At 43.5% G+C, this 14,602-nt stretch overlaps 1 protein-coding gene across 3 annotated transcripts in view; it reads left to right on the forward strand.

Annotated features, from left to right (window-relative positions):
- Positions 1–14,602, forward strand: part of PRKN (parkin RBR E3 ubiquitin protein ligase) — a 1,064,961-nt gene that overhangs the window by 1,022,322 nt on the left and 28,037 nt on the right. For all 3 annotated transcript variants that reach the window (XM_032337964.1, XM_032337965.1, XM_032337966.1), the window contains one exon: positions 3,594–3,677. In XM_032337964.1, the coding sequence (XP_032193855.1) occupies positions 3,594–3,677 (84 nt within the window). The remainder of the gene's footprint in view (positions 1–3,593; positions 3,678–14,602) is intronic.

The following is a 14,602-nucleotide window of genomic DNA, read 5'->3' on the forward strand; positions in this document are numbered from 1 at the left end:
CGGATCTGTCTTCTCAAGCTCTTTCTCTAGAATTATCTGTGCCCTTGGCAGTCTTTGAAAACTGGCCCAAAAAGTTACCTCAAGGAGTTTTGTGTATGTCTAAGCCAGAGTTCCCCAACCTTCCTCTGTCTGCCCTGCCCCAGCAAGTGAGTGTTTCCTGGTGTTCCTAAGCCAAAGGAAATGTAGTTTTGTATACCAAATACTTAAGTCCAAACAGTTTTGTTTATTGAATACTTAAGTCTAAGTACCGTAAATAAGAATTAATGTCTTAGCAACACAATAGTCATTTGAAAAGATAGTTGACATAAATTGAATAGAAACAATATTTTTATTTCATTCTTAAATAACTACATCTCCTGCTGCACACAGATGCTCCCATGTTTTCCTATCACAGTAACCAAAAACCCAGCTCTGCAAAGATAGGTCATCAGAAGGGCAACACAATCCATGGTAACACCATGAACTGCCTTGAGTGAGTCATTCACAGTGTCCAACAGGTAGTGTCAGCGGTGTCTTCCTCAGAACTTTAAAATGTCCCATTGTACCCTCATGAGCTTCTCGTGGCACCTCGGAGTGCCTCGGTGCACAGTTTGGGAACTGAAGAGCCTAAGCATTTGTACAAGCACCTGGTTGAATTCTGAATAACATAATTAAAAACCTTCACATTTCCAGGGCACCTGGGTGGCTCAGTTGGTGAAGCGTCCGACGCTTGATTTCGGCTCAGGTCATGATCTCTGGGTCGTGAGATCGAGCCCTGCCGGGGGCTCACGCACTGGACAAGGACCCTGCTTCAATTCTTTCTCTCTCTCCCTCTCCTTCTCTCTCTCCCCCACTCTAAAAACAAAACAAAACAAAACCTGAACATTTTCCAAGATCAGACCTTCTAGATATTTCCCCATTTTGTTTGCGAAAGATGCAAATTGTTTAACCAGGAAGCCCACAGCATGGTAGCCCCACATCGAAGTCAGACTGTCGGAATGGAAGCCAATGAGCAAGTACACGCATGTGAAATCACCACCAGACGATTCGCTCAGCTTCCGCGTGCCTCTTGCCATGCTGCCGCGGGGAGGCCTTCCGTCTTCGTGCGCTCTTCCTTTTCTGTTACGTTTTTAGTCCATTCCTCGCAGTCCCAGCGTGAAAGGGATTTAATGTCTTTGTGTCAGGAAAGGCCTATTTATTCTGACAAACTGATCAACCTCCAGGGTGTTCCTCTACCATGAAACTGATTTTATATCTCATCCACTAGCTAATAAGATGTGAAGCGCTTTCCCTGACACGCCGAGAGATCAGACTTGCTTCTGAGGAAGGCGCTAGGCTGAAGTCACCCAGTGAGCGCCTCTGCGCGACTGAACCGTCCAGGCTGCGTGTCTCCGAACACAGCGCGTGACAGCTGAGCGATGGCTCTGGGGCAAACGCAAAGATGAGCGGACACATTAATTTTTTTTAAAAAATTGTTTTTCATCTTAAGAGGAAGCCCTAAGACCCACTTCATTCGCTGTTCACTGGATTGGCTTTTGGCTCAGGGAAAATAAAAAGTGCCAGAAATTAAAACCCGGTGGCGTTGGCGTTGCGTAAAGACAACCTGAGGCACGCCCGTCTCCCACCAACCTGAATCTTTAAATAAAGTGTAAATCCCACAAAATGGGGGCCAGTCTCTTTGCTGTGAGAAGAAATAAGACTACAGCACTCTGAAAATAACGACTACTTAGACGGTAGATGGCCTCCTACCTACAGAGGCCTTTCCCGTATCCAACACCTGCCTGTCTTGTTCAGTCTGTCAGAGAGTAAGGCGATTTTCAGACGAGCTGTTGAAACAAGAAACTGGACATGGGGAAGGAGGGAGGCCCGCCTCTGGGGTGAAGACAGCATGAAGGAAACCCACTTGGGACGGGCTGTTCTCTCGGAGGCAAGGAAGGGCGGGGATGTGTTGGGGGATAGAGCTGGACTTTTCTGGGCCCTGTTTGGGGTTGTATTTATCAGTTCCAAACAGTCTTATCTGAACAAAACTGCACTAACTTCCTGGCTCGTGCTGGAGAATATTCATTTGAGAACCTCAAGCCTCTGCAACTTTTTTGCGTCTTCCGGATTCTCGCTGCCATTACTATATCCATTCCCGATGGCTGCGTTAAAAAACACCCCCAAACGTAGTCATTTTAAACAACAACAGTCTTGTTCTTGTTTTGCTCTATTTTCTTTTTTCCCGACAAGGCTGTAATTGTGGCAAGCGCCTGTAAAGCCGGGTTTATCTCTGTTCCACTTGGGGCCGTCCGGGGCAACTCATCAGGGGCTGCAAGGGCCCCTGGAAATATGGCTCTGATGCAGGCTGCCTGCTGGTGGCTCAGCTAGGCCTCATGGCCCGCGGCTCGGGTTCCCTGTACACCAACCCCTCAGGAGCCACTGGCCAGAATGGAAGCTGCCCGTTTCCTCAGGCCTGGGCCCGGTCGCGGCCTACCGTCGCCTCCACCACGTGCTGTTGGCCAGGTAGTGAACACGTCCATATTTAAGCAGAAGGGACCTAGAACCCGCCTTTCCTGAGGGGTGTCAGAGGGCAGGGACAGAATGATGACTTCAATCCCCTGTGTCCGATGAAGGGCACACACCCTTAGCCACACCCTCTGGAGCATGGCTGGTGGCAACGGAGTCGGCCTAGAGGGGCCTCCAGGTTCCCAACGGTGAGAGGGGGGCTTCCTTTCCCAGCAGTCCCTTTTGAGCTTTCCTCCCTGAAGATGGAGGGAGAGAGCAGTGAGTTGCTCCCCAGGTCTCTCCCATTCTGTGGTGTGTGAAGTTTGTCAGGGCATCATCCCCAGCTGAGCAGACCCACTCCAGGCCAGGCAGCGGCTATCCCTGGCCACCATGACAAAGTACCCTGGACTGGGGGGCTCCAACAACAATTATTTTCTCACAGTCCCACAAGCTAAAAGCCAAGAAGCGAGGTGTCAGCGGGGCTGGTTTCCCCTGAGGTCTCCCTCCTGACTTGCAGATGGCCGCCTTCTCGCTGTGTCCCCACATGGTCATCTCTCATAAAGACACTGGCCACGTAGGATCAGGGCCGACTCTCATGACTTCATTTTAGTGTACTTACCTCATCAAAGACCCTGTTTCCAAATGCACTCCCATCCTGAGCTACGGGGGGTCAAGACTTCACCATATGAATGCACAGGGGACACAACTGATTTCTGCTTCCTGTAATAGGCTTTCCGTGAAAAACTAAGTCTATTAACATGAACTTATAAATCCTCTGTGTGTGTAAACAGATCTAGGATGTGAAATCCTTGAATAACATTGTTTTGTTCATATCTTAACACCAGCAGCACTCTACGACAGTCTCTCCTGCCAGACTGGAAACATCATAAAGATAGGAAATATGACTCAGCCACGTTTGGGACCCTGCTGTAGGGCTTGGAACATTATTTAGTAAAGAGCGAACAATGTCATTGAAATATAACTTCGTTTCTTTTTGCAAAAAGTCCTTTGCCGCAGAAAACATCACACAAGTCAGAGGAATGGCTGTAGTGAGCTTGGAGAAGGAAAAACATGTGAGGGCCGGGAGCCGCCGACAGACCCATCCTTGACATGTGTGTGTTCTTCCGCAGTTCGTCTTCTGCCGGGACTGTAAGGAGGCGTACCATGAAGGTGAATGCGGCACCCTCTTTGAAGCCTCAGGAGCAGTTCCTCAGGTAGGGTGCCCCCCTCCTTCCACAAAACAGGGCTCGGGATGTGGGTGCGAGACAAGAGCTGTTTCCTGAAGGTCAACAGGTTCCAATCTAAAAAACGAAAAAATCAAAAACAAAACAAAACAAACAAACAACAACAACAAAATTAGCCTTGTAGCCTACAGCCCCAGGGAATGGGGCTTTGGCTGTCCCACCCCAGAATGATCTCCCAGAATGACCTCCTTGGGGTAGGGCTGTAGATGACCCCTGGGTTATGCCCGTGCTTTCCCCAGGGGTATATGTATGGAATACAGAAAAAGAACACAGCATGAGCAGAGGAGTCTTTAGAGGAGAGAGAAAACAATGTAACAATTTCTGAATCAGGTCAATCAATTTTAATCCCACATTTATAGTTTTTTTCAAAAGTGCCTTGTGTAAAATCATTGGTGAAACTTCCTCCATGAATGATGTGCATAGACGTATTACGTGATACGAGGATATTACTGTTCTTTAGCAATATCATCAAGTATGCTAAATTGTATTTCAGTCTTGATTAGGTAAAGAGCTGTTTACTGAACCTTACTCTCCAATGTACTACATCAGGCTTAGGGAAATGCAAATACACTTTCTTCTATTTATTAATTATGATCCACCAAACCTTAGAGGAAAGGAGTAAAAATTTCAGCACAGTTGATGAATTTGCTCATTATTTTTCCACTGATAGAGATGTTAACGAGGTTTTAAATACCCAGTCTGCCCAGATAAATCTTTTAGTTAACTTTATTGACAGGAGCCTCATAAATAGACATAGAAACTTCAGAACATTTTAATTTTACAGTAGGGAATTTAATATATCTGAATGTTCTAAAAGCAGAGCATAAAGAAGTATATCTTTTTAAGATACTCTGTGGATTTACTTGCTAATATTAACATAACCAAATAAACATAACTAGTTAATTCAGGTCTTCTCATCAGCTTCTAAGATGTTGGCCATGAGCATATTGGGAGACAGATCTGAATTGCCATTTCTGTAACAGAGGCAGCAAATGCTCTTTCTGGTGATTTTATTTTATCCCGGTGGCATTCAAATACAAGCTTACTGCATGCTGATGTCAGGAATAACATTAACCCCGAGATGCCCCTGCCTCAGGACCACTGTAGCCCAGAAGGGCTAGGCTAGACCAAGGCCCCGAGAAATGAAGCTGGTACATCCGTACACTTACATCCATACACTCTTAGGACCACAAACATGGGCAAAGGCTTCCAAGAAGTGATACCTTAATGTCTGTTTGAAAACAGCAGCCATAGGGTGAAGGAGAGAATTCCTTACCTTGAAGCTGTCCAAGTGCCTAACCTACCTGATAATCCCCTTCCTTATTCATTCAAAAAGAACTAACCAACCTCGGTGTTAAAGATTGAGGTAACTCCCCAGAATTTTTTGAAGCTGTTAAAACCTTATTGTTCAACTCAGGAAAGTAGGAGAAAGAAAGTTAGAGCTGGCCTTAAGCAGAGGTGACTAGGATCCAGGGGCTGGTTTCTGCAAAGACCACCAATTCGGCAAACAAACATTTGTCTACATAAATGTATATAAATCAAACATTTGTATCCACCAGACTTTCTTTTTTTAAAGATTTTATTTATTTATTTGACAGAGAGAGAGATATCCCAAGTAGGCAGAGAGGCAGGCAGAAGGGGGCGGGGGGGCGGGGAAGCAGGCTTCCTGGGGAGCAGGGATCCTGATGCAGGGCTTGGTCCCAGGACCTTAAGATCATGACCTGAGCCAAAGGCAGAGGCTTAACCCACTGAGCCACCCAGGTGCCCACCAGACTTTCTGCTGGAAAACTGCAGATAAGGAATTCTTTTTTAAAGATTTATTTATTTATTTTAGAGAGAGAGTGAGCAAGGGGATGGGGTAGAGAGAGGCAGAGAGAGAGAATCTCAAACAGATGCCCTGCTGAGTGCAGAGCCTGACACCAGGTTCAGTCCCACAACCATGAGATCATGACCTGAACCAAGTGTCAGATATTTAACCCACTGTGCCACCCTGGTGCCCCTGCAGATATGTTTTTCTTCAGTCACACGGAAGTGTCATAGGGGAGACGTAAAGAAAAAATATGGAACAAGAGTAATATGCTAAAACAAAGTTTAAGAAATCTATAGCTTTGTATAGCCCTTCCCCAAAAAAGTCACAGAAGGTTGATCAGAGTCTGTCAAAAGGACAGTGGGTTAAGGATGATTTAAAAAAAGAATTCCAGCAGAAAATACTGCATGGACAAGGATGCAGAGGCAAATATCTTGTCTGGTGCACAGATATTTAACAGATGTCTTTTGAGTGATCATTGCATCTATAAAGAAAAAGACATTATTTTATTCATGCATCAAATATGTGTTAAACACCTATAATCCATCAGGCTTTGTTCTAGGCTCTGGGGATGAAGTAGTTGCTCTCACAGACTTTATATGACTTTATTAGATGCCACAAGGCCCATACAATCAGTATACTAGGAACTCAGAAAAGGAATAGCTAATTCAGGACAGAGTTGCCTCCGGGAGGAATTCAGAGAGAGGCAGCCCTGTCACAAGTCCTCCTGCCTCGCTTGAGCTGCTGCACCAACCTCATACTCCTCTTATTTGAAACAAAACAAACTGACCAACTGAACTGGAGGCGCCTGTCCACCGTGGCCTGAGAACAGAAGGCAACTTCTTGGGGGTGTTGCTGCCCTTTCCCCCCATGTCTCTGATTTATTAGGCTCCTACAGGAAACAGAATCCAACTCCAATGCGCACATGAAGAGATTTTAACGAAAAGGTCATGGATGACCTACAGTGGTGAGGAAGAGTCAGAAGAACCCAACACAGTGTGGAGGGCCTCTGAGGGCAGCATCAGCAGCCATGACCTCCCGAGGCCTGAAGAGACAAAAGGAAATGGTGTCACGCAGAGAATAACCCAGGGAGCTGGAACAGTGGAGGTGGGGCCTCTTGGCATGAGGTGTACCTCAGAGGGTCCAGCATCACCAGAAGTGGGCCCCAAGCAGGAAGGCAATGAAGATGGACATCTCCACTTCTCTCTCCCGCCCTCTGATCTCTTGCTTATGTCTCCACATCCACCAAAAGCCAACCTGAAAGCGTCCTAGCAACACAGCCTTTGAGAGTCAGCCTTCCACGGGCAGGCCAGAGGGGGAAAGAATGCAGAATGACCAGTGTATTCTTGATGATCCGATCTACCAAGTCCCCCCAGGCCTCCTGATATCAATGGTAGCTACTCTTGGACATGGAAAAGGATGAATCACATGAACTACTTCATCAAACTAAAAGACCCCATTCCATTCAGTAAGAGAAAGGACTCTTATTTTAATAGGACAGATTTGTTTTCTGTTCCTTGAATTTCTTTCAAATGGCAGTGATCTCCAGGCAGAGGACCTCTGCGATTCCACCGACATGAAATCTTTGACAGGAGGACACTACGCATCCAACAATACAAAGCTAATTGCAACCTCACCCCTTGGAACTGAAGGCTTTGGATGCAGCCTCATGTCTGAATTTTGCTCATGCTAACAAAATACCCTCATGAACCCTCTTCCCATTTCCTTTCAATTCAACTCACCTGTAAGGATTTCCCCTTCAGTATTTGTGGCTACTCTCCATTGTTCACCCTTAAAAGCTGAGTAGTTTCTGGTCTTTGATATTACATTATGCAGCCAAGCTAGTCCATGTCTCCTGGGGCCCAATCAGCTTTTTTCCAACAGTTAGGCTGCTTGACCCTAAACTTAATGCATTTTTTGATTAATGCAATATTTTTAAAAAAAAAAAAAAAGCAAACTCAAAAATTGGGTTTAAATTGGTTTTAAAATATTGAACAAGTGTTAGGTTGAGACTGCTGGGAGTTTGGGAAATCGTGACAGAAGATCAATCCATGCCAGGCTAATGAGAGTCCAGTCTCACTTGCTTCCCTTGTTCCTGCCGGCTTGCTCTCCTCCCCGTGTCCTCCCCATGTTCCCTCCGGAGGCTTTCTAATAAGTAAACACTTGCTCTTGCAGACCACATAAATTGATTCATTTTCCCAGTGGTTTCAAGGAGTAGATGTTACTCTCCCTGTCCAACTGGAAGGCAAACTGAGACTTCGGGATTTTTAATGGCATTGTCCAAAGCCACAAAGGAAATCATTTCCAGTGGCAGTACCCGATTAAAGTAGTTTGGGGACAGTGGCTGCTCTCTCTGAGTAATAGATCTACAGTGTCTAAAGGAAGTGTGCGTGTCCCTGCCTGCCAAGCTCCTACTCAACCTTCAAGACTCAGATCATATGTCATTTCCTGCATGAAGCCATCTGCCCGCTCCACTACCTCCTTGAAGCTCTCAGACACTTGTATATACTTCTGTTCTACATCCATCACACTGAAATATTGTTTCCCTGTCTCTTCACTTTTGTCTTTACAACCCCCAGTGCCTAGGATGCCTAGGGCATAGTAGGTACTCGTTAAGTGCTTCCTCAAGGAAGACAGCTTTTTCCTTCATCCCCAAACCTCCCTTCTCACTATGAAGCCAGGAAAGCACTCTCCAAGAATGGTGGAGAGGAGTCATCCAAGATGGTGACATAGGAGGCTCCTGAGCTTCCTGCCCTCACAGATGCACCAAGCCTACAGCTACACTTGGGGCAGTGCCCTCCGAAAGAGATCCAGAAGCTAGCTGAGTGATTCCTACATACTGGATGAATGAGAAAATACCCACATCAAAATGGGTAGGACAGGTTGAGACACACTCTTACCATAAACCCCACTCCTGGCATGGTGGCATACAATCAGGACAGAACCCCCAATGCCCAGCTTCTCCCAGAAGGGTGAAGGGTTTGGACCCTACATCTAGCACCCCAACTGTTAAAACTGGGTGTCAAATACCTAGTCCTGAAAACCAACAAAATTTGTGATTGTGAGACCCCCCACAGGACTCTAGCAAACAGAGAAGCAATTCCTGTGGGGCACACCGCAGTCACCACGTCTGTTCTCATAGGTCTCAGCACAGAGAGAGCAGGCAAAGCCTCCCATCTTCCAGTCTGTCCACGAAGAAGATTTATCTGCATGCTTTCAAAGCTGATGCTTCCAGGCCAGGCTTCTAATGTAGCAGGCACTAAGCATTGGCTGTGATTGTCCTCAAAGACCAAGGAAACAGGAGGGTGCCTCTCTCACCTTCTCCCTCTAATCCACCAAAAGCTTCCAGTGTCCTCTTGGAAGGATCTTGTGCACAAATCTGCACCCCAACTTCTGTAGCACTTACCCAAGGGATGGTTTTTTGATCCCTAGCTCTGACAGCCAGGGAGACTGCCATCCATGAGTTCTACAGAACTGTAGCAAACAAAGAAACAATTCCCTTTTTTTAATGTATTATTTGTTTAAGGGGTATAAGCCAGCCACATGCAGAATAATGAAACTGTACCATTTCCTTACACCACACACAAAAATAGACTCAAAATGGATGAAAGACCTCAATGTGAGACAGGAATCCATCAAAATCCTTGAGGAGAGGGGCGCCTGGGTGGCTCAGTGGGTTAATCCTCTGCCTTCGGCTCGGGTCATGATCTCAGGGTCCTGGGATCGAGCCCCACATCGGGCTCTCTGCTCGGCAGGGGGCCTGCTTCCTCCTCTCTGCCTGTGTCTCTGCCTACTTGTGATCCCTGTCTGTCAAATAAATAAATAAAATCTTAAAAAAAAAAAAAATCCTTGAGGAGAACACAGGCAGCAACCTCTTTGACCTCAGCTGGAGCAACTTCTTGCTAGACATGTCTCCAAAGTTAAGGGAAACAAAAGCAAAAATGAACTGTTGGGACTTCATCAAGATAAAAAGCTTTTGCACAGCAAAGGAAATAGTCAGAAAAACCAAAAGTCAATGGACAGAAGGGGAAAAGATATTTGCAAATGACATATCAGATAAAGGGCTAGTATCCAAAATCTACAAAGAAGTTATCAAACTCAACATCCAAAGAACAAATAATCCAATCAAGAAATGGGCAGAAAACATGAACAGACATTTCTGCAAGGAAGACATCCAGATGGCCAACAGACACATGAAAAAATGCCAACATCACTTGGCATCAGGGAAATACATATCAAAAACCAGAATGTGATACCACCTCACACCAGTCAGAATGTCTAAAATCAACAAGTGTGGAAATGACAGATGTTGGCAAGATGCGGAAAAAGGGGACCCCTACTACACTGTTGATGGGAATGCAAGCTGGTGCAGCCACTCTGGAAAACAGTATGGAGGTTCCTCAAAAAGTTGAAAATAGAGCTACCTTATGACCCAGCAATTGCACTACTGGGAATTTACCCCAAAGATATAAATGTAGTGATCAGAAGGGGCATGTGTACCACATATAGCAGCAATGTCCACAATAGCCAAACTATGGAAAGAGCCTAAATGTCCATACAGATGAATGGATAAAGAAGATATGATGTGTGTGTGTGTGTGTGTGTGTGTGTATATATACACAATGAAATATTATACAGCCATCAAAAATGAAATATTGCCTTTTGCAACTATGTGGATAGAACTAGAGGGTATTATACTAAGCAAAAGTAGTCAATCAGAGAAAGACAATTATTATGTGATATGATATATCATATGATCTCATATCATATGATCCCACTGATATGAGGAATTTGAGAAACAAGGCAGAATATCATGAGGGAAGGGAGGGAAAAAATGAAACGAGATGAAACCAGAGACAAACCATAAGAGATTCTTAATCTCAGGAAACAAACTGAGGATTGATGATATACAAAGAAGCAGTTCTTAACTAGCTCTGTCCCCAGGGCTCAGAACAGAAGAAGCAGGAAAAAATACTGTCTCCCATTTTTCTTAAAAGCGGTTTATCAAAATACTTTAAAAGCTGCCATCTGAGCAAGGCTTCAAATTTAACAGACAGCATAGGGCTAACTGCAATCTTCCCCAGAGACAATTGAAGCCAGCAGATACTTTTCCCACCTCCCTTTTGCCTATCAATAAATGAAGGAAGTGGCCAGTATCTCCTTGGAAGGAGCTCATACACACATCTCTGGCACCCTAGTTTTCACAGCTTCAACCGAAAGTCCAGGCACCTGGATTGATCACCTGACTTTAACAGCCAAGGGGATTTGCGATCACCATACCCACCAGACTGTGGCAAACAAAGAAACAGTTCATAACAGATGCAAGAGCACCACCACCACTCTGGTTCTATATTGGGCTCAGCACAGAGGTAACAAGCAGAAACATCCATCTCCCAGTTTCTCCCTGGAAGGGGCTTAACTGCATATTCTCCCACTGCTGCCTAAAGGTTCCACTTCTAATTAGCCTGCATCTAGGTGCTGAATGCAGTCCTCCCCTTTGGTATCCTGACAGGTCTTGACACACCCTCAACTATGAGAGAAGCCATGAAGAACAAAGAAGGAGGCTTGAACAGACACAAAGTTTTGAGAGACAGCTAGGAACTAGGGCCGGGTTAATTAACAAGACTCGTCTCTTACATAAGACCACTCTATTAAGAATGAGAGAGGTGGCTGTTTTATCTAATGCACAAAAACCAACACAGAGAGTCGAGGAAAATAAAGAAATGGAGGAATATATACCAAACAAAAGAACAAGATAAATTTCCAGAAACAAATCTTAGTGAAACAGGGATAAGTGATTTAGCCAATAGAGAGTTCAAAATAACAGTCATCAAGATGCTCCAATGTGAGGAAAGCAAAGCATGAATAAACTGTGAATTCCAACAGAGAGATAGAAAACAAAGAACACCAAACAAAAGTCACAAAGCTGAAAAATACAATAACTGATCTGAGAAATACACTAGAGGGGTTCAACATCAGGCTAGATGAAGTAGAAGAAAGGATCATTTAGCTCAAAGACAGTCAAGTGGAACTCATCCAACCAGAGCAGAAAAAAGGAAAAAGAATTTCAGGGGCACCTGGGTGGTTCAGCCAGTTAAGCATCTGCCTTTGGCTCAGGGCGTGATCTCAGGGTCCCGGAATCAAGCTCCACATGAGACTCCCTGCTCAGTGGGAAGCCTGCTTCTCTCTCTCCCTCTGCCTTTCCCCCTTCTTGTGAGCATATATAAAATTTAAAAAAAAAAAAAAAGGAAAGAAAGAAAAAGAAAAAGAATTTTAAAAATGAAGATAGCCTGAAGAACTTATGGGATATCATCAAGGAGATCAATATCTAGATTTTAGGGGTCCTACTGGGAGAAGGGAGAAAGTCAGAAAGCTTATTCAAAGAAATAATGGCTGAAAACTTCCCTAACCTAGTGAAAGAAGCAGATAACCACATCCAGGAAGTTCAAAATGTACTGAATAAGATCTAAAGAGATCCCTATCAAGACACATTGTAAATTGTCAAAAGTTAAAGACAAGAAGAGAATCCTAAAAGCAGCAAGAAAAAGGCAACTTTTTATATACAAGGGAATTCCCAGAGGACTGTCAACATATTTTTCAGCAGAAACTTTGCCAGCCAGAAGGTAGTAAGGTGATATATTCAAGGTACTGAAAGAAAAAAAAAACTACCAACCAAGAATTCTTTAACAGCAAAGTTGTCCTTTAGGACTGAAAGAGAGAGTTTTCCAGAAAAACAAAAACTGATGAAGTCCATGACCACTAGACTGGCCTTAGAAAAAAATGTTAAAGGGAGTTCTTCAAACTGAAATGAAATGCCTACCTCAAGAAACAAGAATAAAAATCTCAAATAAACAATCTAACTTGACACATCAAGGAGCAACAAAATTAAGAACAAACCAAGCCCAACGTGAGTAGAGGGAAGGAAATAACAAAGATCAGAGCAGAAATAAATACTACAGAAGGGACCCTGGGTGTCTCAGTTGGTTAAGCAACTGCCTTCAGCTTGGGTCATGATCCCAAGGTACTGGGATCAAACCCTCTGTCAGGCTGACTGCTCAATGGGAATCCTGCTTCTCCCTCTCCCCCAGCCACTCACCCTGCTTATGCTCTCCTGCTCTTTCTCTGTCAAATAAATCTTTAAATAAATAAATGACATAGAGACCAAAAAGATTACAGAAAACAACAGTAAAATCAAAGCTGGGTTTTTTAAAGATAAACAAAATTAGCAAACCTTTATGATAAACAAAATTAGCAAACCTTTACTAGACTTGCCAAGAAAGAAAGGTCTGAAATAAATAAAATCGGAAATGAAAGGAGACCATACAACTGATACCACAGGAATACAAAAGATCATGAAACTATGAACAATTATTCACCTGGATTTGGACAACCTAGAAGAAAAGAAGAAAAAACATACAATTCAATCATACAATTCAATTATACAAGATTGAATCATGAAGAAATAAAAAATCTGAATGGACCAATTACCAGTAAGAAGACTGAATCAGTAACAAAAACCTCCCAAGAAGAGCCCCTGGGTGGTCAATCAGTTAAGCTTCTGCCTTGGGCTCAGGTCATAATTTTGTGGTCCAGGGATGGAGGCCCTAATTAGGCTCCTTGCTCAGCAGGGAGTCTGCTTCTCCCTCTTCCTCTGCCTCTGTCCCTACCCCCACTCATTCTTTCTCTGTCAAATAAATAGTTAAAATCTTAAAAATAAACAAACAAAAAATACCTCCCAACAAACAAAAGTCCGGGATTAGGATGGCTTCACTGGTGACTTCAAGCAAATGTGTAAAGAACTGCCACTAGTTCTTTTCAAAGACTTCCAAAAAATAGAAAGGGAATACTTCCAAACTCATTTTACGAGGTCAACTTTACCCTAATGCCAAATCCAGACGAGAGAATTACCAAAACGGAAATTACAGGTCAATATCCGTGATGAGCATAGATCCATAAATCCTCAACCAAATATTAGCAAATCCAATTCCATAATACAGCAAGAGGATCATATGCCATGATCAAGTGGGATTTATTCCAGGAATGCAAGTACGGTTCAACATCCACCAGTCAACATAATACGTTAACAAAATGAAGGATAAAAATCATATGAGCTTCTCGATAGATGGAGAAAAAGCGCTTGACAAAATTTAACATCCATTCCTGATAACAACACTCAACAAACTGTGTATAGAGAACATAGCTCAGCATAACAAAGGCTTCTAGGACAAGCTCACCGGTAACATCACACTCAATGGTGAAAAGTGGAAAAGTTTTTCCTCTAAGATCAGGAACAAGACAAGGATGTCCATCATTTTTATTCAACATAGTACTGGAAGTCCCATCAAGAGCAATTAACCAAGAAAAATAAATAAAAGGCATCCAAATAAGAAAGGAAAAAGTAGGATCTGTATTTACAGATGGCATGATTTTATATACAGAAAACCCAAAAGATTCACCAAAAACCTGTTAGAACTAATAAACGACTTCAGTAAAGTTGCAGGGTGTCAGTATGCAAAAATCAGACACACAAATGGCCAACAGGTCCATGAAAAGCTGTTCAACATCATTAAACATCAGGGAAATTCAAATCAAAACCACAGAGTATCAAAAAGACAAGAGATAACAAATGCTAGCAAGGGTGTGAAGAAAAGGAATTGTGAAAAACAGAATGGAGGGCCCCCAAACAATTCAAATTAGAACTACTGTATGATCCAGCATTTCCACTTCTGAGTCTATATTCAAAGGAAGGAAAATCATCTCAAGAAGATATTTGCATTCCCATGTTCATAGCAGTGTTATTCACAGTAGCCAAGGCACAGACACAACCTAAGTATCTGTCAACAGATGAAAGCTTAAAGAAGAAAAAATATATATATATGCAATGAGATATTATTCAGTCTTTTTTAAAAAAAGGAAATTAAGTCATTTGCAACAACATGAATGAAACTGGAGGGCATTATAAGCCAGACAGAGAAAGACAAATCCTGCATGGTATCACATAGATGTGGAATAAAAAAAGAAAAAACTCAAACTCATAGAAACAGGGAGTAGAAAAGTAGTTGCCAGGGTTAGAGGATGGGAAAAATAG

Source organism: Mustela erminea, chromosome 4 (assembly GCF_009829155.1).
Source record: "Mustela erminea isolate mMusErm1 chromosome 4, mMusErm1.Pri, whole genome shotgun sequence".
NCBI classification, from domain to species: Eukaryota; Metazoa; Chordata; class Mammalia; order Carnivora; family Mustelidae; genus Mustela; species Mustela erminea.